General features: G+C 48.0%; 2 protein-coding genes across 2 annotated transcripts; both read left to right on the top strand.

Moving 5' to 3' along the window:
* The first annotated feature begins 2970 nt into the window (after positions 1-2970).
* LOC143768458 (protein kinase C-like 1) lies at positions 2971-11527 on the top strand. Its single transcript, XM_077257138.1, has 6 exons — positions 2971-3145; positions 4160-4410; positions 4546-4608; positions 4776-5327; positions 5451-5494; positions 10517-11527. The coding sequence occupies exons 1-4, from the start codon at positions 3083-3085 to the stop codon at positions 5071-5073; spliced, it is 675 nt and encodes a 224-aa protein (XP_077113253.1). The 5' UTR covers positions 2971-3082; the 3' UTR covers positions 5074-5327; positions 5451-5494; positions 10517-11527.
* A 13383-nt stretch (positions 11528-24910) lies between these two features.
* On the top strand, positions 24911-26068 carry LOC143768457 (protein kinase C delta type-like). The gene is made up of 3 exons (XM_077257137.1): positions 24911-25309; positions 25431-25474; positions 25624-26068. The coding sequence occupies exons 1-2, from the start codon at positions 24948-24950 to the stop codon at positions 25453-25455; spliced, it is 387 nt and encodes a 128-aa protein (XP_077113252.1). The 5' UTR covers positions 24911-24947; the 3' UTR covers positions 25456-25474; positions 25624-26068.
* The last annotated feature ends 385 nt before the right edge of the window (positions 26069-26453 follow it).

The following is a 26453-nucleotide window of genomic DNA, read 5'->3' as shown; positions in this document are numbered from 1 at the left end:
AAGGAGGAAGTTGCCAATGCAGCTCGGGCACAGGCACTGCAGCGCCCCAGAGTCCTGGTCGTTGCAGTACTGATGCTCCGCCGCTAAGGGGGGTGTTGGTACGTCTGATGGCACTGAAGGAGTTCACCTGACCAGGTATCACAGACACCAATACATTTCACAGTCTGGCCTCCAAGGGGAGCTAAGGGTGCTATGTATTAGGCCACTCCTCACAATCTGGTAAAACTGGGGGTTAGATAGGAAGTTAGACAGAAAGCTGACTGGGTTGGAACCAGGCAACATCCTGTGGCAGAGGGTGTTGCAGGGGAAGATTCAGGAGGGTCCCTGTCAGGGGTGGGATCCTGACAGAGGCCTAGCAAACAGAAAGAACATTACGGGACCGCGCCTGCACTTCATTGTGGCGGTACCCCAAGAAAGAACAAGAAGCGAGGTTTATTGTGAAGAGTGAGAAACGAGATCAACGCAACAAGGAGAAACACCAGTAGGAGTCGTGCTGTAAGACGTGTCGTGGCCGGAAACACTGAGGAAGTATTGAGCTCCAGGCCTTACTTCAAACCTACGGCAGGACAGTCAGTTATAGGCGGGCTGTCTCACTCAAATCACCTAAGCAGACATAGGGGGCAACAGTTGGAGAGGGGCGACTCTAGGGTCCCGGAAGACCTCCAGGCCTACCCGTTATACGGGTGCGTCCTAGCCATATCATCTGGGGGACGGAGAAGAACATCAGAACGAGTTGTGAGGGAACTTCAGAAACAGACACAACAGTTGTGAGGACTATCCCATGGTGCTAAGCAGGGAAGGACTACAACACACAAGCGCTAGAAGGTAGGCACAGATTTCCACCTGCAAAGGGAACTCTGGAGGTGCCATCGGACTGGCCGGTCTCAGACAGCCCTGTTAACCGTATTCCGGATTAAGGATCCTGAAGCCTTCAGTAAAGAGGTAAAGAGACTGCAACCTGGTGTCCTCGTTATTCACCGCGACCTGCACCACACCACAACATTCTCAACTTTCACTGGATGCCCCTCAGCAGCATCACGGACCGGGTCCAGCCACCTTGACATTCCCAGAACCGAGACAGAGAGGCCCAGTACCGGGTACCACTCGGCCCTGCGGCAGTGGGGGCGCTCCAGCACCACCTCAGAAAGGAGAATTAAGCTGTCTAATATGAGGAAAACCTTTCTCAGCCCGCCACAACATCCTGCACCACCATTTAATATAGTCCGTAATAGCATCTCCACGTACTTACCGATGGGTCTGCAACATTTATCTTCTGGGTCTCCAAATTGGACCCATAGCCTGAGCTTGCCCTTTATGCCTTGGAGCGGCTGGCCTGCCCTGCAACAACTATACTGTCAGAACATGTGTTTAGCATGGCAGGGGGTGTGGTCACAGACAGGCACATCTGCCTGCCCACCGCCATTGTGGGCAAGCTCACATTTATTAAAGTGAGCCAGGTGTGGATCCCACAGTACTAGAGAAGTTTTCCAGGAGCACCCAGCCATTGTTATACTTCACTGCAGTTTGTTCTTTCTATTTGCCATTCTCAATATTTTGGGGCCTCCCCAAATTTAAAGAAAAAGAAAAAGTGTTGGCTACCTACTCCTCCGCCTATTCTACCTACACGGCCACATCCACCTCCTCAATCTCCTTCACTTGGATCTGCACCTCCTGGTTCAAGACTTTTATTTTTTTTAAACAATCCCATAGAGATGATCAATTAGGTTAAAGTGCCAGTGCTGATTAGTGTACTCACCTAGTAACTAAGTGTGGTTAGAGATTACCATTTACATGATTGTAAGGATCAATTGTAAAGGTTTCAAGCATGTGTTTACTTGCAGCTATAGGGAAAATGGGATCTCTATTTCCAGATGCTCCCACCCTGACACCACCATTTCGCGGGAGAAACAATGTTGTTGCTTTTTAGCACCATTAAGGCATTCTCTTCTTATACTTGACACTGAGGATCTCAGGCAGTATAATGTAATAATACTAGCCACTGTGGCTACATAACGTCACCATCTACAGCCGGCCACATGCTCATTAGATGTACAAATGGCAGAGCAGCACCAACCAAAGTGCCATATACCAGCGCCAGTCAGGACCTCTGTATAAGTGACTGCACCATCATGTGTCCCTGCACACAGTAACCACATACACAGTACAGTAGCGCTATAAGACTCGATTCACACTGGACATATAATGGCCAATGGCACCTGTCCGGTCTGGTGTGTGGCTGTTTGGTAAAGTATATGACCCCCTCTCCCATTCTCTATTGGGCACCATGACTGGCACTGATATGGGGACAATCCTACTGATAATGGTAAGAGGTAATAATTGGTAGAAAGTGTTGGTTATACAGAGAATATAAAAGCTCAGGAAGAGTTTACAGCTCTGTGTATTCTGTACATGGGGTGCAGTAGAGCCGGCTGGGTGGCACTGGGGGTAATAGGTGCGCACCACTTTGGTGGAATAGACACTTGGGAGAATTGATAAAGTAAATAGGAACATGGAGGAAATATGTGATAAGAAAGATAGAAAAACTAATAAAAATATTAACTTTACAATACAAAAATAATGTAAGTTATAAAATGGAACGATGATGAAACACATAAAGGGATTAATAATGTAATAAATAAACCACTGGAAGTCGCCATGAAGTTCTCTGCCGTTCCTCTGGACTCTAAACTGTCACCCATGATGCCCACATCACAGTGTATAGGGCAGAGCAGGGCCAGGAGCCGCTGCCTGGCAGGAACCACCTGAGGGTTCCGTCACCTCTGACCTCTGGTCACCTGCACACGACCAACTGCCGTTTACTTTCAACTGTCGGCTGAAGTGATTGGACCGAGGTCTACAGGCGGGAAGAGATTACTGAGAATGGCGACTACAGGACGAGGAAAAGAGAGCGAGAGGAGGAGTGAGGAGAAGGGGAGCGAGGAGAAGGGGCGCGAGGAGAAGCGGAAGAGAGAAGAGGACAGCGTGACCGGATTCAAGAAGATCATGAAGAAGAGGAGACGAGACAACGGATTGGAGGAGCCAACACCTGGATGCAGCGGAGACCCTGGATCATCCGGCCCCTATGCCAGGCTTAACATCAGCCTTCAACATCCACCAGGTCCTGGGTAGAGGCGCCTTTGGCAAAGTAAGGCCTACATATTTTTTATTTATTTGAAACCAGAAGTTTTATTATATCCCCATGTATTGTTCTCTGTTATCAGCCATGTCTTGCTTTGTTATTGCTCATTGTAGGGTCCTTCTGTGAGATGACATATAAAACATCACCATAGTTAGGGCTAGTGCTGCTATAACCTGGTATTCTTCTATACTGGAGGGTTCATCTCAAAGGTCACAGCTGTAGGGGGCAGGGGACATTGCTTTTTTCCATGTCATTGCCAATATTGGCTACAATCAGGCTGCCATATTGTATATATTGGTCTCTAGGTAATCAATCATATTTGGACCTCACTAATGCCAGCGCCAAGCCCCCAACTAATGCTTGCTCTATTTATTCCCATATGGTAACAGAGGAAAACTCTTTTAAAAGTCATTGTCATTATTATTTTATAAATCAATAGCAAATATAAAAACTAAGCAACTTTGTAATAAATCTTATTAGAGAAATCTGCTTCTTTCTCCAGCAGGAGTGAATTTTTATTTTCTAATTTCTGGATAATTTCTGTATTTAGTGAAGACAGATTGTTACATTACTGAGAGGAGATGACAGTTGGTGCTGATAATATTCTATGTAGAGGAGGTGAGGGAGGAGCTAATGCAGCACTCCTCCTCTCTCCCCCTACCTTCTACATAAAATATTATCAGCACCAACTGTCATCTCCTATCTCACTACTTTAGAATTTTTAAAATTAAAATACAGTTCTGGTGGAGAAAGGAGCAGATTTATCTGATAGGATTTATTGCAAAGTTTCCTATTTTCATGTGTGGTTTTGATTTATGAAATAAATACTAAAAATTAAAATGATAAAATGATGATTATTAGTTAAGATAAGACCTCTCCATAGATCTGCTCCTCTACATTGTCCTGATCACCAGCAGACTGTGCGACCACTCAGTTTTCTCATGTACCTTGTGCACTATAACATCCAGATCCTTCCACTCCTGCAGACACCTTTTAATATTCTCCTTTTGTGTTTTTCAGGTGGTCCTGGCATCTGTCCCCGGCAGTAACATCAATGTGGCCGTCAAAATGATCAGCAAAAGGGACAATGAGGACACCATCTTGAGAGAGCGGCGGATACTCCTGGCGGCCAGACACTGCCCATTCCTGTGCCACCTCTATGCCGCACACCAGTCTCAGCACAGGGTGTATTTCATCACGGAGTATCTGTCCGGTGGCAGCCTGGAGGATTTGATCAGGATGTGCGGCTGCCTCAACATCGGCAATGTGAGGTGAGAAAATGTAGAATCTACCATCTACGGCATATATTTAGGGTGCTGGAAGCAGGAGGTGGGGTGCCATGGTATTTGGGGATTGCCAGAGAAGGATTTCATGACATTGATTCTACACTCTGTTCTCTCCATCAGATTCTACACAGCAGAGATGGTATGTGGCCTCCAGTTCCTCCACGGACACAACATTGTCCACCGGTAAGCAGAACTTTTCTCCTTCTCTCTGTCCCCTTTACATGCTGTAGATATGACCCTCGGCTTCCTTGGTGTCCTGCCGCCTATTCTACCTGATCTTGTAGTGACCCATTTTCCATCTATTGTATCACTGGACAGATTTCTTATTTTGTTTTCTTGTTTCATTGCAGAGACATAAAGCCGGATAACATTATGTTGGATGCAGATGGCCACATCCGTATCATCGACCTTGGGCTTGCCCAAGATGGCGTCTCCTCCCCCAAAAACATCTCTGGAGTGACGGGCACTTTCCATTACATGGCCCCTGAGGTGCATCGTAGAAAACGGTACGGCGCAGCAGTGGACTGGTGGAGCCTGGGGATGGTGGTGTCCAGGATGGCAGCAGGACGAACCCCATTTTACAACGGCCCCGTCAAGCAAATGGCTTTCAAAGCCATCATCAACGAGAAGCCCAAATTTCCATCTTGACTTGATGCTGACGTGAAACATCTCATCAAGAAGCTGCTGCGCAAAGACCCTCAGACACGCCTGGGTGTGAGCGGGAACATCCGAGAGCATCCATTCTTTACCACCATCGGCTGGGAGGATCTGGAGGAAAGGAGAGCAGAGCCACCCTTTACACCATTCAGGCCAGTTCTGGAGAACCACCATCTGCAGTGGCCGGAGCACACAGTCCTTCACCCCGTGGCCGGATTTACTTACGGGTCACCAAGCTGGGCCCGGTAAGTATCTCCTCCTCTGAAGATAACACTCATCAGATGCTGTTCTCATATTGAAGCAATCATCATCCATCTTGTCTTTTTTAATGTTTTCTAACAATGACTTTGTGTCTCTCTTTTTCTTAGGTGGATGAAAAGATCTGGACTGTGAAAGAATCCACGACCATCTGGTGAGTGACCGCTGTACATAAAGGACACCTATATATCAGTACATTGTATCTGATGTTATATAGCGGAATGGTTCATTATAAATGGAGCGCCCCCACACCGCCGCAGGGCCGAGGGGTACCCGGAGCCGGGCCTCTAGGTCTCAGTCCTGGGGTTGTCACGGTGGCTAGACCCGGTCCGTGGCCCTGTCTGTCAGTGGGGGACGTCCGGTGCAATAAGTGATGTTGTAGCGGTGCAGTTGTGGGGTGCAGGTCGCGGTAAATAACGAGGACACCAGGTTGCAGTCTCTTTACCTCTTTACTGAAGCTCTCTGGGTCCTCAGTCCGGAATACGGCTCACCAGGCTGCGCAAGTCCGGCCGGTCCAATGGCACTTCCAGAGCTCTCCTTGCAGGTGGAAATCGGTGCCTTCCTTCTAGCGCTATGTGTTGCAGTCCTTCCCTGCTGTGCTTACGGAAAGTACCCCACAACTGTTGTGTCTGTTTCTCGTGTTCCCTCACAACAACTTAATTCGCAATGATCTTCCTCGTCCCTCCAGATACTATGGTAGGAACGCACCCGTATGACGGGGAGGCTCGGAGATCTTCCGGGACTCTATCTGCGCCCCTCTCCTGTTGGTACCCCCCTTTGCCTTCCTGGGTGATGCATGAGACAGTCCGCCTCAAGCTAACTGCCCTGCCGTAGGTCTGAGGTATGGCTTGAAACTCTTTACCTCCTCGGCGTTCCGGCCACCGGTAGTGCGCCTCAGTAAGGTGCTGCCTCTTTCAGCACAACCCTCACTGGTATCTCCTTTCGCTTGATTTCGTTTCTCACTCAGCACAATCTATCTCGCTTCTTAGTCCTTCCTTGGGCACCGCCGCTATGCTGAGCAGGCACGGTCCCTTTACGTTCTTTCCATGCCAAGCCTCTGCCAGGATCCCACCCCTGGCAGAGACCCTACAGTCTCTCCCTTCACAACACCCTCTGCCACCAGGTGTTGCTCCGTTCAATCCCGTCAGCGTTCTCTCTAACTTCCTGCCTGACCCCCAGTTTACCCACTATGGTGGGGAGTGGCCTAATGAATAGCACCCTTAGCTCCCCCCGGAGGCCCAGCTGTGAAATGTATTGGTGACTGTGATACCTGCTCAGAGAACTCCTTCCGTGCCATCGAACGCAGCATGGCCCCCCTTAGTGGCTGAACCATGCTACTGCAACGACCAGGACTCTGGGGCGCTGCACTCCCCCCTGGTTAAACACAGTACTCCGGGACTGGGAAGAAAAACAACAATACAGGTTAGCAAAAAGACATACAATTTTGTTGAGTGCAAATAACAATAAGTATACTTAAGTAGGCTTCCCTTTATGGGAGGTGAGGACACTTGTAACGTTACAAACATAATTAACCTTATAATTTACAGAGTATAAATAACTTCTGTTACCCAACCGGGTATTCTATTAGTGCAATTTTTGAAATAATAACTTAACATTGCCTTTAAGAAACTCACACTCTTAGTCTATCAAAGGCCTTCCTATAATCACATTATAAGGCATTTCAACTTTACATTCTCCTTCTTGTGAACCTGCAGGACCGCCTGTCCCTACGGCACCAGACCTACTGCCTCTCCTTTCTTCTACAGGACCGCCCTGTTCAGCCAGGGCCTACTGCCTTTCGCTACTATACACAGTATAGACATAACATTCCTTTCGGTTGAAGAACTCTGAGCCAGCTCTACTCGGCCCCTTTAAGGACTCACTCTCTAACCCCTACGGGTTCACTCTCTGTCCTTAGTAACAAAGTAACTTTTCAATGGGGACGCAGGGTTTACCTTCTATCCTCACCCTCATTATTACTTCTCTTACTTTCAACTATGCAGACCTCCACTTCTACCCCCACGGGCTCTCTGCATCCTTCCTGTCTTCAAAACATTATTCAAATTTCACATTTTAACAAATTCAACACATATAACTCGGCATGTAAAACAGTTACATTTTCTTTTCAAGGCATCATTACCACATTACTGTTCTGTAACAGTATCGCTTTCAAGTACAATTCTTCACATCCCCTTTAAGAGGGGACCAGATCTCTCTGAGGTAGCTCGTCTTCTCAGCCTACCAGTCTCATGCAAAGTTCCGGTCCGGTATCTTCACAAAGTGTCTTTAACTAGGACCAGTAAGAACGGTTTCTTCGCAAAGTGTCTTTTGACTAAAACCAGTAGGGAGCACCTTTAAGAAAGTGCAAACTATTTACAAGGGAAAGTTTGAATCATGCGCAGTTCATGATTTCTGCAGTTCTCTTTTTTTTTTTTTTTTTTTTAAACTGTATAAACTTCAGGAAAACAACAGTGACCCCGGGTCAACAAAGGGGTCACCTTTAACCCTAGACGGGTTTAGCAGCAAACAGGAACAGTTAAAGGAATGAACAGTTAACTATTTACATTTTCATGGTATCGAGGTTTATTCTCCTTCCGGTGGCTGGGGCTCCGCGCCCCCGGCCACTACAGCGCCATTGTCCTCGGTTCGAACATGCAGATGGACTCGACTGGCCAACTCCGGGGCTGCCACTAGGCGTACCGTCGCGATAGTGACAAGTTCAGGCGCTCCCGGGACCAGATCTGGGGCTGCAGGTGCCGCAGGCCCAGACATACACCGCCGAACATTTCGTGCATACCACCCGAGTGGGTTCAAGTGGCGGCTGTAGGTCACTGGATCCCCCTTTTGTAACGGTTCTCCGCTTCGGCCACAACAGGGAGCCCTCACGTTACAGTGCGCAACGAAAACATCAGTATCCAGTCCCGGCTCGTGTGTGAGGCCCCACCCCCTTTTTACATGGTAGGCCAACACAGTGCCTCGCCTTACCGCGTCTCTGTCATCCCATGCCGGGGGGGGTTGTTGTACTTTCGTTGGGCCCATCGACTCAGCTCCTTTCTGTCCTTTCCACTGCAGAATCAAGCACTGTCTATATTGTTCCCATGTAAGCACCGCAAGAGTGGACCCGTTCTCCCGGGATCCATCTGCTCTAAACCAGGGGGTGTCCCACCGAAGAACTACTCCATCTAAGCTCACATCCACAGGCTCCCCCACTCCAGTCGACAGCGGTGGCACCATCCTCCCCAGGTCATCGGGGGATAGCACCATTAGCCCTGCCGAGATAAGTCGCTCCCTACTGCGATAGAGGTGGGTCATGGAAGTGGGCTCGCGGAGGGGAGCAGGGACGTCGGCCATACCTGCGCCTAATATGGTTCCATCGGTGTCGCTCCGGTCCGTTAACGAGGACGCTGGAATCTGCTGCAGCCCGGACCGGGGCTCCTCCAATGGGATGCTCGGATTCGGCCCCGCTGGCCGTGGTTCCCCCTCCTCTAACTCCGAGGTCGGGATTGGTGGACGTAGCTCTGCTGTCGGGTCCGCGGCCTTCCGGTCCATCTCCGGTGAAGAAAGGCAGGCCTGAACCGCTTCTTCCTTGCTCAGGCACTCGCCGTTCATCATCGCCGCCTGATAGTCGCTGGCAGTGCATGCACCTAACTCCGCCATTTCTCCGAGGTCGGGCTTCTCCGTCGCCAGCTTCCCGCCGTTGCATCTCAGGGGGTTGTCTTCTGTTTTGGGGCAGGTCATCTCTTTGCAGCCAGAAGTGCAGGGGGCGGTAGCCATTTCTCGCGCCACACTGGGAGTCTCCGCCCATAACACACCCTCCTTCTCCTGGGGTGTAGCAATGGCGGCGCCTTTTGGCGGGAACTTCTGGCGGCCAATGGCGCAGCACAATCTTGCAATAAAGTACAGTAAATCACAGTCTCTAGGCACACATGACCTGATTCTTCAGGCTTAAGTAGATCCTGTTCGTGACGCCAAGTTGGAGCGCCCCCACACCGCCGCAGGGCCGAGGGGTACCCGGAGCCGGGCCTCTAGGTCTCAGTCCTGGGGTTGTCACGGTGGCTAGACCCGGTCCGTGGCCCTGTCTGTCAGTGGGGGACGTCCGGTGCAATAAGTGATGTTGTAGCGGTGCAGTTGTGGGGTGCAGGTCGCGGTAAATAACGAGGACACCAGGTTGCAGTCTCTTTACCTCTTTACTGAAGCTCTCTGGGTCCTCAGTCCGGAATACGGCTCACCAGGCTGCGCAAGTCCGGCCGGTCCAATGGCACTTCCAGAGCTCTCCTTGCAGGTGGAAATCGGTGCCTTCCTTCTAGCGCTATGTGTTGCAGTCCTTCCCTGCTGTGCTTACGGAAAGTACCCCACAACTGTTGTGTCTGTTTCTCGTGTTCCCTCACAACAACTTAATTCGCAATGATCTTCCTCGTCCCTCCAGATACTATGGTAGGAACGCACCCGTATGACGGGGAGGCTCGGAGATCTTCCGGGACTCTATCTGCGCCCCTCTCCTGTTGGTACCCCCCTTTGCCTTCCTGGGTGATGCGTGAGACAGTCCGCCTCAAGCTAACTGCCCTGCCGTAGGTCTGAGGTATGGCTTGAAACTCTTTACCTCCTCGGCGTTCCGGCCACCGGTAGTGCGCCTCAGTAAGGTGCTGCCTCTTTCAGCACAACCCTCACTGGTATCTCCTTTCGCTTGATTTCGTTTCTCACTCAGCACAATCTATCTCGCTTCTTAGTCCTTCCTTGGGCACCGCCGCTATGCTGAGCAGGCACGGTCCCTTTACGTTCTTTCCATGCCAAGCCTCTGCCAGGATCCCACACCTGGCAGAGACCCTACAGTCTCTCCCTTCACAACACCCTCTGCCACCAGGTGTTGCTCCGTTCAATCCCGTCAGCGTTCTCTCTAACTTCCTGCCTGACCCCCAGTTTACCCACTATGGTGGGGAGTGGCCTAATGAATAGCACCCTTAGCTCCCCCCGGAGGCCCAGCTGTGAAATGTATTGGCGACTGTGATACCTGCTCAGAGAACTCCTTCCGTGCCATCGAACGCAGCATGGCCCCCCTTAGTGGCTGAACCATGCTACTGCAACGACCAGGACTCTGGGGCGCTGCATAAAGACCATTCCCCTAATGTAACAGAAGATCCGGTAGATAGATTTCCTGTCTTCCTCTTATGTCTTGCAGGATGAGCCCGTGCCAACTGCTCAGAACTTCATGCCTCCTGACCCGTGCCTCATGTCTCTGCTGCTGTATGACACCTCGGCTGCCCTTCAACATCATCTCTCTATACCATCTTCATGCCGGACCACTGCCATTGCTGCCCCAGACCCTTGACCTCCTGGGCTGGCATCTAACATCCCTCCAGCCCGAAGATCTTCTACCCCAGGAGCGGCCTGTGCTCAGTTTCCATCTGGTGAGTTCAGGAACAATAGTCGCACCTTTCAGTCCTGGGGCCGCTGAGCAGCAGCATGTAAGGAGCGGCCATTATCCCTGAACTCACCGTAGCACAGGCCTGGTAAGTATCGCACCCATCACACATCACCCACACTGCATGATCAGTGCAGGTCCCCACACTACATCATCAGTACAGGCACACACATAGCACACAGTACATATCAGCACATAGATGTAGGACATAGATCGGCTTCTGATCCTGGGATTAAATCCGATCACCATATTGGGGTCAGGAAGGAATTTTTCCCCCTAATATGAGGACAATTGGCCCATTCCTCATAGGGGGTTTTCGCCTTCCTCTGGATCTACACGGCCATAAATAGGTTTAGAATAAAAGATCAATAAGTAGAATCACACACTAGTGGATAAGAAACAAGTTATAATAAAATAAAAATACCTTAGTTTAAAATAAAAATTAGATCCAATGAATATAAACAAAAATAATTAGACTAAAGAAATAAAACATTTTTTTTACTGGACAGTTACATTACACAGGTTAGGTACATTATACAGGTTAGGTACATTACACAGGTTAGGTACATTACACAGGTTAGGTATCAGCCTTTGATCTTGGGATTCATTCTGATCGCCATATTTGGGGTCAGGAAGGAATTTTCCCCCCTGATATGAGGATAATTGGCCGATTCCTCACAGGGGGTTTTCGCCTTCCTCTGGATCAACACGGCTCATAAATACATTTAGTGTGATAGATTAATAAGTAGGTGCATACTTTCAGAACATAAGAAAAAAAGTACAAAATAACCAAAATAAAAATTAAATAAAAATAAATAATAATAATAATAATTATTAATAGAATATTTATTAGTTAATGAAAAAGTTAGTTAAGGCAAATATAGGCATACATTAGTTTAAAGTCAATTAAAATAAATAGTAAAATACTATATATTTTTTACTTTAATCTCATCTCTTCAGTATCAGCCATTGATTCTGGGATTTATTCTGACCGCCATATTTTATTTGGGGTCAGGAAGGAATTTTCCCCCCTGACATGAGGATAATTGGCCGATTCCTCACAGGGGGTTTTCGCCTTCCTCTGGATCAATGCGGCCCATAAATAGGTTTAGTCTGATAGATGAATAATTTACACATATACATGCTATATAATATATAATAACCTTATCTATAAATAAAATCTTCTTTTTACCCCTATATGTTTGTGTTGTCTTTACTCCATTGCTCGTCCATGTAGTCATTATTATGCTGCCCCCTATGTCTTGTGAGCGCATACAGCAGTGTCCCCCACACTCCAGGCCTCACGGCCCCAACACATCATGGTGTCAGGATTTCCTTCGTATTTCTCGGGGGAGAGAACCTGCGGCAGCTTCTGAGGCCTCGATAATAATAATTCCATCCTCAGTGCAAAACAAAAGGAAATCCTGACACCATGATGTGTTGGGGCCATGAGGACTGGAGTTTGGGGATCACTGTCACACATGAGATAAAGCTGGATAACCCCCGATATCATATCCTATGGGGATAAATCAGCTAATTGCTCTGATTCCTGGGAGAGTCGGGTCCGGAGCAGGAGACATTGGGGCCTTCCTCCATTTCCGGTAGTAAAGGAGAACACTGGGTCGCTCCATCCTCTATTACCTCAGAACTTCCTAACAGGACAGAGAGGAATGGGTTTCCTAAACCAGACAACAGTTATTATATAATAGAGGAGAGGGTTTGTTACAGTGTGTAAGTGCAGCTGGGAACTAATCAGCTCACAGAGCATTGCCTGAACTGGATACTCTGGATACAGGTGGGGGATGTTGCTATGCCTTCTGCAGTCAAGACCCCCATGGACACCCCGTGATCAGTTCCTCTAGAGAACATTCATGAAGGAGAATCCCCTATAGGCCCCCGGTCTCGAGCTCCCCCTTCTGGCATGGAGTCAGAACAGTGTTGCATGTACTGGTTACCTGTTAAAGGGATCCTTCCTCACTTCCAAGCATGCCATAACCCTCCTCGAAAGGAAAGCAATGCCACTGTAACAACCAGTTACCTGGGGTGTTACATGTTGAGATGCAAGTCTCGTGCGAGTTTCTCGCAAGTGTGATCCCGGCTGTAGAAAGGCGTCCACAGCGAGAAATGTGGTAGGAGCAGTTATTGTGTCATTTCCTAGTGATCTGCATCTGGGAATGCAGAATGACAACCAATATGGCGGCCATCATGGGCGTCACTAGGCACATAGATCTATAGCTCCCATCACATCACAGCTCTTCTCCCAGCTTCTATACTCACCTCTCTGACACATCTTAATCTCTTCTTCCATAGTGCCTCCTCTTCAGGGGGTGGGGCTGCTCTCTTCATAACTTAAATTACTCGACTCTTCTTTCTCCTGTGATCAGGTCTTTAAGGACTCAAACTCACATCTTCGCATATCTCATTGTTCCCAGGATGTTGCTCTACCTATGAGCCACAGCTCACAACACTGTAGGTAGGAGAATTTGGTAATCTTGACCTCTGTTGCTGGCAACGAATCCTGAAGCAGGTTATACATTTCCATAGAGATATGGAGCGCCCCCGCACCGCCGCAGGGCCGAGGGGTACCCGGAGCCGGGTCTCTAGGTCTCAGTCCTGGGGTTGTCACGGTGGCTAGACCCGGTCCGTGGCCCTGTCCGTCAGTGGGGGACGTCCGGTGAAATAGGTGGTAGTAATGGTAGCGATGTAACGGTGCGGTTGTGGGGTGTAAGTTGCGGTAAATAACGAGGACACCAGTTTGCAGTCTCTTTACCTCTTTACTGGAGATCTCTGAGTCCTCAGTCCAGAATACGGTTCACCAGGCTGCGCAAGTCCGGCCGGTCCAATGGCACCTCCAGAGTTCTCCTCTCAGGTGGAAATCTGTGCCTTCCTTCTAGCGCTATGTGTTGTAGTCCTTCCCTGCTGTGCTTACGGAAAGTAACCCCACAACGGTTGTGTCTGTTTCTTAAGTTCCCTCACAACTCGATTTGATGTTCCTCTGTAATCCACCCCTTCCCTGTATTCAGGTTGGAATGGCACCCGTTTGTCAGGTAGGCCTGGAGTTCTTCCGGGACCCTAGAGACGCCCCTCTCCCGCAATTGCCCCCCAAGACTTCATAGGTGATATGTGGTAGACAGCCCGCCTGAGACCGACTGTCCTGCCGCTGTTTGGAGTATGGCTTGAAGCTGTATTCTAATCCACTCCCTTGGCGTTCCGGCCACCGGTATTGCGCCTCAGCAAGGTGCTGCCTCTTTCAGCACAACCCCTGCTGGTATTCTCCTTCTGCTTGATCTTGTTTCTCACTCAGCACAATCTGTCTCGCTTCTAGTCCTTTCCTTGAGTCCTGCCGCTTCCAGGAGCCTGCGCGGACCCGTTACGTTCTTTCAATGCCAAGCCTCTGCCAGGATCCCACCCCTGGCAGAGACCCTGCAGTCTCTCCCTTCACAACACCCCCTGCCACAGGGTGTTGCTCCGTTCAATCCCGTCAGCGTTCTCTCTAACTTTCTGCCTGACCCCCAGTTTACCCACTATGGTGGGGAGTGGCCTAATGAATAGCACCCTTAGCTCCCCCCGGAGGCCCAGCTGTGAAACATATTGGTGTCTGTGATACCTGATTGGAGGAACTCCTTCGGTGCCATCGAACGTACCATGGCTCCCCTTAGCGGCGAAGCCACAGTACTGCAACGACCAGAACTCTGGGGCGCTGCACTCCCCCCTGGTTAAACACAGTACTCCGGGACTGGGAAGAAAAACAACAATACAGATTAGTAAACAGACATACAATTTTGTTGAGTGCAAAACAATAAGTATACTTGAACAGGCTTCCCTTTATGGGAGGTGAGGACACTTTTAACGTTACAAACATGGTCAACATTATAAATTACAGGCTATACATAACTCCTGTTACCCAACCGGGTATTCTACTTAGTGCAAATTCTGGAACGACAAATTAACAGTGCCTTTAAGAAACATACACTCTTAGTTTACCAAAGGCCTTCCTATAATCACATTACAGGGTAAGGTAACTTTACATTCTCCTACTTTGAACCTGCAGGACCGCCTGTCCCTATGGCACCAGACCTACTGCCTCTCCTTTCTTTTACAGGACCGCCCTGTTCATCCAGGGCCTACTGCCTTTCTCTACTATACATGGTATAGACATAACATTCCTTTCGTTTAAAGAACTCTGAGCCAGCTCTACTCGGCTCCTTTAAGGACTCACTCTCTAACCCCTACGGGTTCACTCTCTGTCCTTAGTAACAAAGTAACTTTCAATGGGGACGCGGGGTTTACCTTCTATCCTCACCTTCATTATTACTTTGCTTACTTTCAACTATGCAGACCTCTATCTCTACCCCTACGGGCTCTCTGCATCTTTTCTTTCTGCAAAACATTATTTAGACATTTCAACAAATTCAACACATATAACTTAGCATGTAAAACAGTTACATTTCTTTTCAAGGCATCATTATGGCATTACTGTTCTGTAACAGTATCTCTCTCAAGTTCAGTTTCTCACATCCCCTTTAAGAGGAGACCAAGTCTTTCTAAGGTAGCTCGTCTTCTCAGCCTACCGGCCCATGCAAAGGTTCCGGCATGGTATCTTCGCAAAGTGTCTTTAACTAGAACCGGTAGGAAAGGTATCTTCACAAAGTGTCTTTGGCTCAAACAAATAGGGCAAATATCTTCGCAAAGTGTCTTTGGCTAAAATCAGTAGGGTGCACCTTTAAGAAGGTGCAAACTATTTACAAGGGAAGTTCGAATCATGCACAGTCCATGATTTCTGCAGTTTGTGTAACTTTGGGCAAAACTTCAAGAAAACAACAATAGTGACCCCGGGTCAACAAAGGGGTCACCTTTTTAAAGTTTACCCTGGACGGGTTTAGCAGCAACTTAAAGAACAAACAGTAACTATTTACAGTTTCAGGTTTCCGAGGCTTAGTTGGACGGCTTCCAGGGCTGCACCTGGCACTTAACCCTTCTTGGCCTGGGCAAAGTGAGGTCCAGGGTTACACCCAGTGCTGGACAAACGCCGTTAATCCGTCTTTCATGTACGATTAAATCATGCGCAGCGATGGAGGTCTGCGCAGCTTGAGTATGGGCATCTGCTGCAGCAGAGGTAGCGGCTGCTGCAAGATCAGTCACTGGAACGGAGTCAGCAGCTGTGGCACTAGCAGTCGCTGGGGTGGTGTCGGTCGTCAGGGCAGGGTGGCTCTTCCTACCTGCTTCAGATGCGGTTCCTCCGATGCCGGTCTGCTCCGTCTCCGCTGGGGTCTGGAACGCTGGCTGCAGGGCCTTGTTCTGCGACGCTGTCATCTCTGCTTGCAGCACCTCGCTTTCCGGCAGGGCCTTGCTTTCCAGCTTCGGAGCGCTGGGACTTCTTCCCTGCTCCGGACCAGATGAGGCTGCCGACAGATGTCCGGTGAGGCTCCTGATGATGGCCTTCTTCCACCCGGCCTCGGTGCTCAGCTGCGTCCGCCGGGGTCGGTCGCTGAGCTCGTCCACTCCGGCCTGCAGGAATTCAGCATCAGCGGTGGAGGCCTGGTTGCGGTGCCCCTCCGGGTGGCTGGGGGAGTCCTCTGCTCCGACCCCACGCTCCGGCTCCGGGCGGCTCGCCATGGCGTCCTCCATGTCGCTCGCTCCTTCTTCCTGGTCCTTTTCCCGCTCTCTTCTTCGTGGGCGGTTTCGTTTTCGTTGTCTCTGCCCACCATTAAGGATCAGGAGGCGGATCTCGGCTGCTGACGGACACGTCCTCAAGGGGCCGAGATATTTAGACTGGGCGGCCATTGTCTTTCGCGCTCTTCAGCTTGTTCACGCCCACTTCCACGCCCTTCTTCTTCTCCTGCGCTCTCCTTAGCGCTGTAATGGCGGCGGTTTTGGCGGGAACTTCTGGCGGCAAGTGGCAACACACAGTCCTTGTAATAAAGCACAGTCCAAGCACGATAAATCACAGTTCCAAGGCACACATGACCTGATTCTTCAGGCTTAAGTAGATCCTGTTCGTGACGCCAAGTTGGAGCGCCCCCGCACCGCCGCAGGGCCGAGGGGTACCCGGAGCCGGGTCTCTAGGTCTCAGTCCTGGGGTTGTCACGGTGGCTAGACCCGGTCCGTGGCCCTGTCCGTCAGTGGGGGACGTCCGGTGAAATAGGTGGTAGTAATGGTAGCGATGTAACGGTGCGGTTGTGGGGTGTAAGTCGCGGTAAATAACGAGGACACCAGTTTGCAGTCTCTTTACCTCTTTACTGGAGATCTCTGAGTCCTCAGTCCAGAATACGGTTCACCAGGCTGCGCAAGTCCGGCCGGTCCAATGGCACCTCCAGAGTTCTCCTCTCAGGTGGAAATCTGTGCCTTCCTTCTAGCGCTATGTGTTGTAGTCCTTCCCTGCTGTGCTTACGGAAAGTAACCCCACAACGGTTGTGTCTGTTTCTTAAGTTCCCTCACAACTCGATTTGATGTTCCTCTGTAATCCACCCCTTCCCTGTATTCAGGTTGGAATGGCACCCGTTTGTCAGGTAGGCCTGGAGTTCTTCCGGGACCCTAGAGACGCCCCTCTCCCGCAATTGCCCCCCAAGACTTCATAGGTGATATGTGGTAGACAGCCCGCCTGAGACCGACTGTCCTGCCGCTGTTTGGAGTATGGCTTGAAGCTGTATTCTAATCCACTCCCTCGGCGTTCCGGCCACCGGTATTGCGCCTCAGCAAGGTGCTGCCTCTTTCAGCACAACCCCTGCTGGTATTCTCCTTCTGCTTGATCTCGTTTCTCACTCAGCACAATCTGTCTCGCTTCTAGTCCTTTCCTTGAGTCCCGCCGCTTCCAGGAGCCTGCGCGGACCCGTTACGTTCTTTCAATGCCAAGCCTCTGCCAGGATCCCACCCCTGGCAGAGACCCTGCAGTCTCTCCCTTCACAACACCCCCTGCCACAGGGTGTTGCTCCGTTCAATCCCGTCAGCGTTCTCTCTAACTTTCTGCCTGACCCCCAGTTTACCCACTATGGTGGGGAGTGGCCTAATGAATAGCACCCTTAGCTCCCCCCGGAGGCCCAGCTGTGAAACATATTGGTGTCTGTGATACCTGATTGGAGGAACTCCTTCGGTGCCATCGAACGTACCATGGCTCCCCTTAGCGGCGAAGCCACAGTACTGCAACGACCAGAACTCTGGGGCGCTGCAGATACATTGTGTATAACAATGCATTTCTCTGTTCCTTGTATACTAAGGTTAAGAAAAATGTTTTTTTTTGCTCCCAATGTATGTATTTGCATTCTAGATTTAGCATGAGATTTTTTCGTCCTATAAAATTGCTAAAAAATAATAATAAAAAAACACTTTAAAAAATAATAAACATCACAAATGAGCAAATAGAAAGGACATATTTGGTGCCTCTGTAATCATAATGACCCGCACAACACCGCAATCAGATTATTTATGGGAATCGATAAATGACGTAAAAAAAGCGTGATTGATATTTTTATCTATTACACCCATAAAAAATGTAATAAAGCTGTAATGCAGAGGCCGTGTTAACACGCAATGTAAATGCTGCATTCTTTCTGCTGCTTTTTCTTCTGCAGGTGTCCGCACCAGACGATGCCATAACAATCTTTCTGATTACTGCATGCATGTTTGCTACTTTTCTTTTTTGCATTTTCCCCCTTATTTGATGTGATGTTTGGGCAGATATGAAGCTGAGTTTATAAAGCTTTTTAATAGTACAGTTTTGATTCTACGTTTAAAAATGCAACAGGGTTTTTTTTCATGCATTTTTTTCAGAAGAAGCTTATAGAGAAAAAATGCACCCAAACCACAGTATTCAACAACATCTTCAGACCACAGAGAGTGTAAATGCTCCGTATTTTCTGCTGCTGTTTTTGCACAAAAATTCTGCTGTGCTTAACCCCTTTCCCACCTGAGACGTATCTATACGTCCCTGCGACCTGGTATTTATTGACCTGGGACGTATGGCTACATCCTGACGATTTTGTGGCACTTTAACCCCCTAAATGCTGCGATCAAACTCGATCGATCACAGCAGGACGATGCAGAGGGAAGATAGCCCTCCTGCCCTTGGATTGGAGACCTCGTGAGGTAATCGCGGAGTCCAGGGTCGGACTGGCCCATCAGAGAACTGGTGGGGAGTGCGTTATATTCCATGGAAGACCATGAGGAGTGCGTTATATTCTATATTATTATATTTTATGGAGGACCTTGGGGAGTGCATTATATTGTATGGAGGACCATAGGGAGTGCATTATACTATATGGAGTGCAATGGGAAGTGCATTATATCATATGAAGGACCATGCGGACTGCATTATATTCTATGGAGGACCATGGGGAGTGCATTACATTTTATGGAGGACCATGGGGAGTGCATTATATTCTATGGACAAATACACAACAATTGCTGTTCAGAAAACCAGCGTAGGGTAAAAACAATAATTACAATTTGCCAAAGGCAACTAAACATGTAGGGGAGGCCTATGAATTGCTTTTAGGAACTAGACAGTGGAGTGCGCATAAACTCCCAAGGAGAGTAGTGGTAGCGGCCGCACCAACTCTAGGGAAATCATAATAGATAGAATATTGGAGTAAAATCTTGAGGATTTGAAAATTCACATAATAATATACCAATATTGGACACCCACTGGTTTAGCAAATTTTAAATGTATTCTTTAATAGTTGAATTGAAAGTTTTGTTTTACCTTAACCTTTAGTTAGGGTCTAGTTGCCTTTGCAAATTGTAATTATTATATTCTATGGAGGGCCATGGGGAGAGCATTATATTCAATGGAGGACCATGGGAAGCGCATTATGTTCTATGGAGGACCATGGGGGGTGCATTATATTCTATGGTGGAATATGGGGAGAGCATTATATTCTGTAGAGGATCATGGTGAGTGCATAATACTATATAGTGACTATGGAGAGTGCATTATTCTATATGGAGGATTATGGGGGCATATTACACTGTATTAAGGACTATATGGGGCCCATTATATTATATGGATGACTATGTGAGGACAGTATAGTATTTGGATTGCTATGTGGGGGCCATTATAATATTTGGAGGGTTCTTTGGGGGCCATTATACTTTATGCAAGCCATTATACAGTGTGAATGTTTGTGTGGGGTCCATCATACTGTATGGGGGCCATTATATTGTATGGATAGATAGTGGTGCATGTGGAGACTAATGTGGATGATTTTACCATATGGGTATCATACTGTGTTTGGGGGGCACTTTGGTTGGCATACTTTATGCGGGCAATGAAAGATAAATTTAGGACTTTAGTAGGAGGAAAATTACTTTGTAAAGGCTGCAAAGTTGTAAGATATGCTCTTATGTGACCCTGACAAATATTTTTTTGGGGGGAGGCGGGGCAAATAGAACTTCTGCTGTGGAGACCCATGATTTCTATGTATGCCCCTGGTCAGATCTGCTGCTGAAATCGCGGACAGTGAGCTTTCATCTCTCTCACCCTGCTGCTTGCCTGCCTGTGCTGCAGCATCACTTTTGCCTTCCCGCTCCCCACCTCATATGCAATGTACACACTAGGTGGAACTCCATCTTACTTATGCTGGAGAGACTATGCAAGTAGAAGCAGACATAAGTGAAGTTTCTGCTGCAGCACATACTGGTCAGTGGCTCTGCGGACCACCACCACTTTACCACCAACGAGTGACCCTCCAAAGCGTGACATGTGTGCCGTGTTGCGCTGCTTCGAGTACTCCACCGACAAGTCAAGCACTGATGACGCTATTGTCAGTGTTACTACCCCACTTCTATGACTGCTTGAAAAAATACTTCCAGTGATGATGGATGAGGTGGCACTGGAGGAAGAGAAGGAGGAACAGTGACCATGAATACCATTATCAGGCCAGTCTTTCACACATGGCTCGGAGAGGGGGTTCCTGTACCAACAACCGTCAGGTACACAACTGTCCAGCCACGCGACAGCTTTGGAGGAGGAGAAAGATGAACTGTGTTCACAGCAGGGTGGACCTCAAAGCAGTTAACGGGCATCACTGGAGCATCGCTGGGGTAATAGAGAGAACCCAGACCGTATATCTACCACCTCTGGGCAGCCTTTCACACATGAGCCAATACATGCTTCTGTGCCTGCGCAATGACCTCCGAGTTGCCCGTATTGTCACCACTTCTGATTACTGGGTGTCCACCCTGCTGGATCCCCGCTACAAGGACATCGTACCATCCTTACTTCTGTCACTGGAGCAGGAGTGGAAAATTCGGGAATATAAGCGCATGCTGGTAGACGCAGTATTGACGGTGTTCCTATCTGACACTGGAGGCTCAATGATAGAACAAGACAGAGGAGGAAGTTGCCAATGTAGCTGGGGCACAGGCACCATCTCAGAAAGGAGAATTAACCTGTCTAATATGAGGAAAACCTTTCTCAGCCCGCCACAACATCCTGCACCACCATTTAATATAGTCCGTAATAGCATCTCCATGTACTTACCGATGGGTCTGCAACATTTATCTTCTGGGTCTCCAAATTGGACACATAGCCTGAGCTTGCCCTTTATGCCTTGGAGCGGCTGGCCTGCCCTGCAACAACTATACTGTCAGAACATGTGTTTAGCATGGCAGGGGGTGTGGTCACAGACAGGCACATCTGCCTGCCCACCGCCATTGTGGGCAAGCTCACATTTATTAAAGTGAGCCAGGCGTGGATCCCACAGTACTAGAGAAGTTTTCCAGGAGCACCCAGCCATTGTTATACTTCACTACAGTTTGTTCTTTCTATTTGCCATTCTCAATATTTTGGGGCCTCCCCAAATTTAAAGAAAAAGAAAAAGTGTTGGCTACCTACTCCTCCGCCTATTCTACCTACACCGCCACATCCAACTCCTCAATCTCCTTCACTTGGATCTGCACCTCCTGGTTCAAGACTTTTATTTTTTTTAAACAATCCCATAGAGAGGATCAATTAGGTTAAAGTGCCAGTGCTGATTAGTGTACTCACCTAGTAACTAAGTGTGGTTAGAGATTACCATTTACATGATTGTAAGGATCAATTGTAAAGGTTTCAAGCATGTGTTTACTTGCAGCTATAGAGAAAAGGGGATCTCTATTTCCAGATGCTCCCACCCTGACACCGCCGTTTCGCGGGAGAAACAATGTTGTTGCTTTTTAGCACCATTAAGGCATTCTCTTCTTAAACTTGACACTGAGGATCTCAGGCAGTATAATGTAATAATACTAGCCACTGTGGCTACATAACATCACCATCTACAGCCGGCCACATGCTCATTACATGTACAAATGGCAGAGCAGCACCAACCAAAGTGCCATATACCAGCGCCAGTCAGGACCTCTGTATAAGTGACTGCACCATCATGTGTCCCTGCACACAGTAACCACATACACAGTACTGTAGCTCTATAAGACTCGATTCACACTGGACATATAACGGCCAATGGCACCTGTCCGGTCTGGTGTGTGGCTGTTTGGTAAAGTATATGACCCCCTCTCCCATTCTCTATTGGGAACCATGACTGGCACTGATATGGGGACAATCCTACTGATAATGGTAAGAGGTAATAATTGGTAGAAAGTGTTGGTTATACAGAGAATATAAAAGCTCAGGAAGAGTTTACAGCTCCGTGTATTCTGTACATGGGGTGCAGTAGAGCCGGCTGGGTGGCACTGGGGGTAATAGGTGCGCACCACTTTGGTGGAATAGACACTTGGGAAAATTGATAAAGTAAATAGGAACATGGAGGAAATATGTGAAAAGAAAGATAGAAAAACTAATAAAAATATTAACTTTACAATACAAAAATAATGTAAGTTATAAAATGGAACGATGATGAAACACATAGAGGGATTAATAATGTAATAAATAAACCACTGGAAGTCGCCATGAAGTTCTCTGCCGTTCCTCTGGACTCTAAACTGTCACCCATGATGCCCACATCACAGTGTATAGGGCAGAGCAGGGCCAGGAGCCGCTGCCTGGCAGGAACCACCTGAGGGTTCCGTCACCTCTGACCTCTGGTCACCTGCACACGACCAACTGCCGTTTACTTTCAACTGTCGGCTGAAGTGATTGGACCGAGGTCTACAGGCAGGAAGAGATTACTGAGAATGGCGACTACAGGACGAGGAAAAGAGAGCGAGAGGAGGAGCGAGGAGAAGGGGAGCGAGGAGAAGCGGTGCGAGGAGAAGAGGAAGAGAGAAGAGGACAGCGTGACCGGATTCAAGAAGATCACGAAGAAGAGGAGACAAGACAACAGATTGGAGGAGCCAACACCTGGATGCAGCGGAGACCCTGGATCATCCGGCCCCTATGCCAGGCTTAACATCAGCCGCTTCAACATCCACCAGGTCCTGGGTAGAGGCGCCTTTGGCAAAGTAAGGCCTACATATTTTGTATTTATTTGAAACCAGAAGTTTTATTATATCCCCATGTATTGTTCTCTGTTATCAGCCATGTCTTGCTTTGTTATTGCTCATTGTAGGGTCCTTCTGTGAGATGACATATAAAACATCACCATAGTTAGGGCTAGTGCTGCTATAACCTGGTATTCTTCTATACTGGAGGGTTCATCTCAAAGGTCACAGCTGTAGGGGGCAGGGAACATTGCTTTTTTCCATGTCATTGCCAATATTAGCTACAATCAGGCTGCCATATTGTATATATTGGTCTCTAGGTAATCAATCATATTTGGACCTCACTAATGCCAGCGCCAAGCCCCCACTAATGCTTGCTCTATTTATTCCCATATGGTAACAGAGGAAAACTCTTTTAAAAGTCATTGTCATTTTTATTTTTATTTTATAAATCAATAGCAAATATAAAAACTAAGCAACTTTGTAATAAATCTTATTAGAGAAATCTGCTTCTTTCTCCAGCAGGAGTGAATTTTTATTTTCTAATTTCTGGATAATTTCTGTATTTAGTGAAGACAGATTGTTACATTACTGAGAGGAGATGACAGTTGGTGCTGATAATATTCTATGTAGAGGAGGTGAGGGAGGAGCTAAATGCAGCACTCCTCCTCTCTCCCCCTATCTTCTACATAAAATATTATCAGCACCAACTATCATCTCCTATCTCACTACTTTAGAATTTTTAAAATTAAAATACAGTTCTGGTGGAGAAAGGAGCAGATTTATCTGATAGGATTTATTGCAAAGTTTCCTATTTTCATGTGTGGTTTTGATTTATGAAATAAATACTTAAAATTAAAATGATGATTATTAGTTAAGACCTCTCCATAGATCTGCTCCTCTACATTGTCCTGATCACCAGCAGGCTGAGCGACCACTCAGTTTTCTCATGTACCTTGTGCACTATAACATCCAGATCCTTCCACTCCTGCAGACACCTTTTAATATTCTCGTTTTGTGTTTTTCAGGTGGTCCTGGCATCTGTCCCCGGCAGTAACATCAACGTGGCCGTCAAAATGATCAGCAAAAGGGACAATGAGGACACCATCTTGAGAGAGCGGCGGATACTCCTGGCGGCCAGACACTGCCCATTCCTGTGCCACCTCTATGCCGCACACCAGTCTCAGCACAGGGCGTATTTCATCACGGAGTATCTGTCCGGTGGCAGCCTGGAGGATTTGATCAGGATGTGCGGCTGCCTCAACATCGGCAATGTGAGGTGAGAAAATGTAGAATCTACCATCTAGGGCATATATTTAGGGTGCTGGAAGCAGGAGGTGGGGTGTCATGGTATTTGGGGATTGCCAGAGAAGGATTTCATGACATTGATTCTACACTCTGTTCTCTCCATCAGATTCTACACAGCAGAGATGGTATGTGGCCTCCAGTTCCTCCACGGACACAACATTGTCCACCGGTAAGCAGAACTTTCCTCCTTCTCTCTGTCCCCTTTACATGCCGTAGATATGGCCCTCAGCTTCCTTGGTGTCCTGCCGCCTATTCTACCTGATCTTGTAGTGACCCATTTTCCATCTATTGTATCACTGGACAGATTTCTTATTTTGTTTTCTTGTTTCATTGCAGAGACATAAAGCCGGATAACATCATGTTGGATGCAAATGGCCACATCCGTATCATCGACCTTGGGCTTGCCCAAGATGGCATCTCCTCCTCCAAAAACATCTCTGGAGTGACGGGCACTTTCCATTACATGGCCCCTGAGGTGCATCATAGAAAACGGTACGGCGCAGCAGTGGACTGGTGGAGCCTGGGGATGGTGGTGTCCAGGATGGCAGCAGGACGAACCCCATTTTACAACGGCCCCGTCAAGCAAATGGCTTTCAAAGCCATCATCAACGAGAAGCCCAAATTTCCATCTTGGCTTGATGCTGACGTGAAACATCTCATCAAGAAGCTGCTGCGCAAAGACCCTCAGACACGCCTGGGTGTGAGCGGGAACATCCGAGAGCATCCATTCTTTACCACCATCGGCTGGGAGGATCTGGAGGAAAGGAGAGCAGAGCCACCCTTTACACCATTCAGGCCAGTTCTGGAGAACCACCATGTGCAGTGGCCGGAGCACACAGTCCTTCACCCCGTGGCCGAATTTACTTACGGGTCACCAAGCTGGGCCCGGTAAGTATCTCCTCCTCTGAAGATAACACTCATCAGATGCTGTTCTCATATTGAAGCAATCATCATCCATCTTGTCTTTTTTAATGTTTTCTAACAATGACTTTGTGTCTCTTTTTCTTAGGTGGATGAAAAGATCTGGACTGTGAAAGAATCCACGACCATCTGGTGAGTGACCGCTGTACATAAAGGACACCTATATATCAGTACATTGTATCTGATGTTATATAGCGGAATGGTTCATTATAAAGACCATTCCCCTAATGTAACAGAAGATCCGGTAGATAGATTTCCTGTCTTCCTCTTATGTCTTGCAGGATGAGCCCGTGCCAACTGCTCAGAACTTCATGCCTCCTGACCCGTGCCTCATGTCTCTGCTGCTGTATGACACCTCGGCTGCCCTTCAACATCATCTCTCTATACCATCTTCATGCCGGACCACTGCCATTGCTGCCCCAGACCCTTGACCTCCTGGGCTGGCATCTAACATCCCTCCAGCCCGAAGATCTTCTACCCCAGGAGCGGCCTGTGCTCAGTTTCCATCTGGTGAGTTCAGGAACAATAGTCGCACCTTTCAGTCCTGGGGCCGCTGAGCAGCAGCATGTAAGGAGCGGCCATTATCCCTGAACTCACCTTTAGCACAGGCCTGGTAAGTATCGCACCCATCACACATCACCCACACTGCATGATCAGTGCAGGTCCCCACACTACATCATCAGTACAGGCACACACATAGCACACAGTACATATCAGCACATAGATGTAGGACATAGATCGGCTTCTGATCCTGGGATTAAATACGATCGCCATATTGGGGTCAGGAAGGAATTTTTCCCCCTAATATGAGGACAATTGGCCCATTCCTCATAGGGGGTTTTCGCCTTCCTCTGGATCTACACGGCCATAAATAGGTTTAGAATAAAAGATCAATAAGTAGAATCACACACTAGTGGATAAGAAACAAGTTATAATAAAATAAAAATACCTTAGTTTAAAATAAAAATTAGATCCAATGAATATAAACAATAATAATTAGACTAAAGAAATAAAACATTTTTTTTACTGGACAGTTACATTACACAGGTTAGGTACATTATACAGGTTAGGTACATTACACAGGTTAGGTACATTACACAGGTTAGGTATC

Source organism: Ranitomeya variabilis, chromosome 4 (genome assembly GCF_051348905.1).
Source record: "Ranitomeya variabilis isolate aRanVar5 chromosome 4, aRanVar5.hap1, whole genome shotgun sequence".
In the NCBI taxonomy this organism is placed as follows: Eukaryota; Metazoa; Chordata; class Amphibia; order Anura; family Dendrobatidae; genus Ranitomeya; species Ranitomeya variabilis.
This window is presented reverse-complemented; position numbering and strand designations above follow the sequence as displayed.

Coding starts and splice junctions, on each gene's coding strand:
- LOC143768457 (XM_077257137.1), top strand. CDS start 24,948: ATGGTGGTGTCCAGGATGGCAGCAGGACGAACCCCATTTTACAACGGC. Junction 25,310..25,430: donor GGGTCACCAAGCTGGGCCCG/GTAAGTATCTCC, acceptor TCTTTTTCTTAG/GTGGATGAAAAGATCTGGAC.
- LOC143768458 (XM_077257138.1), top strand. CDS start 3,083: ATGCCAGGCTTAACATCAGCCTTCAACATCCACCAGGTCCTGGGTAGA. Junction 4,411..4,545: donor CTCAACATCGGCAATGTGAG/GTGAGAAAATGT, acceptor TCTCTCCATCAG/ATTCTACACAGCAGAGATGG. Junction 4,609..4,775: donor GGACACAACATTGTCCACCG/GTAAGCAGAACT, acceptor GTTTCATTGCAG/AGACATAAAGCCGGATAACA.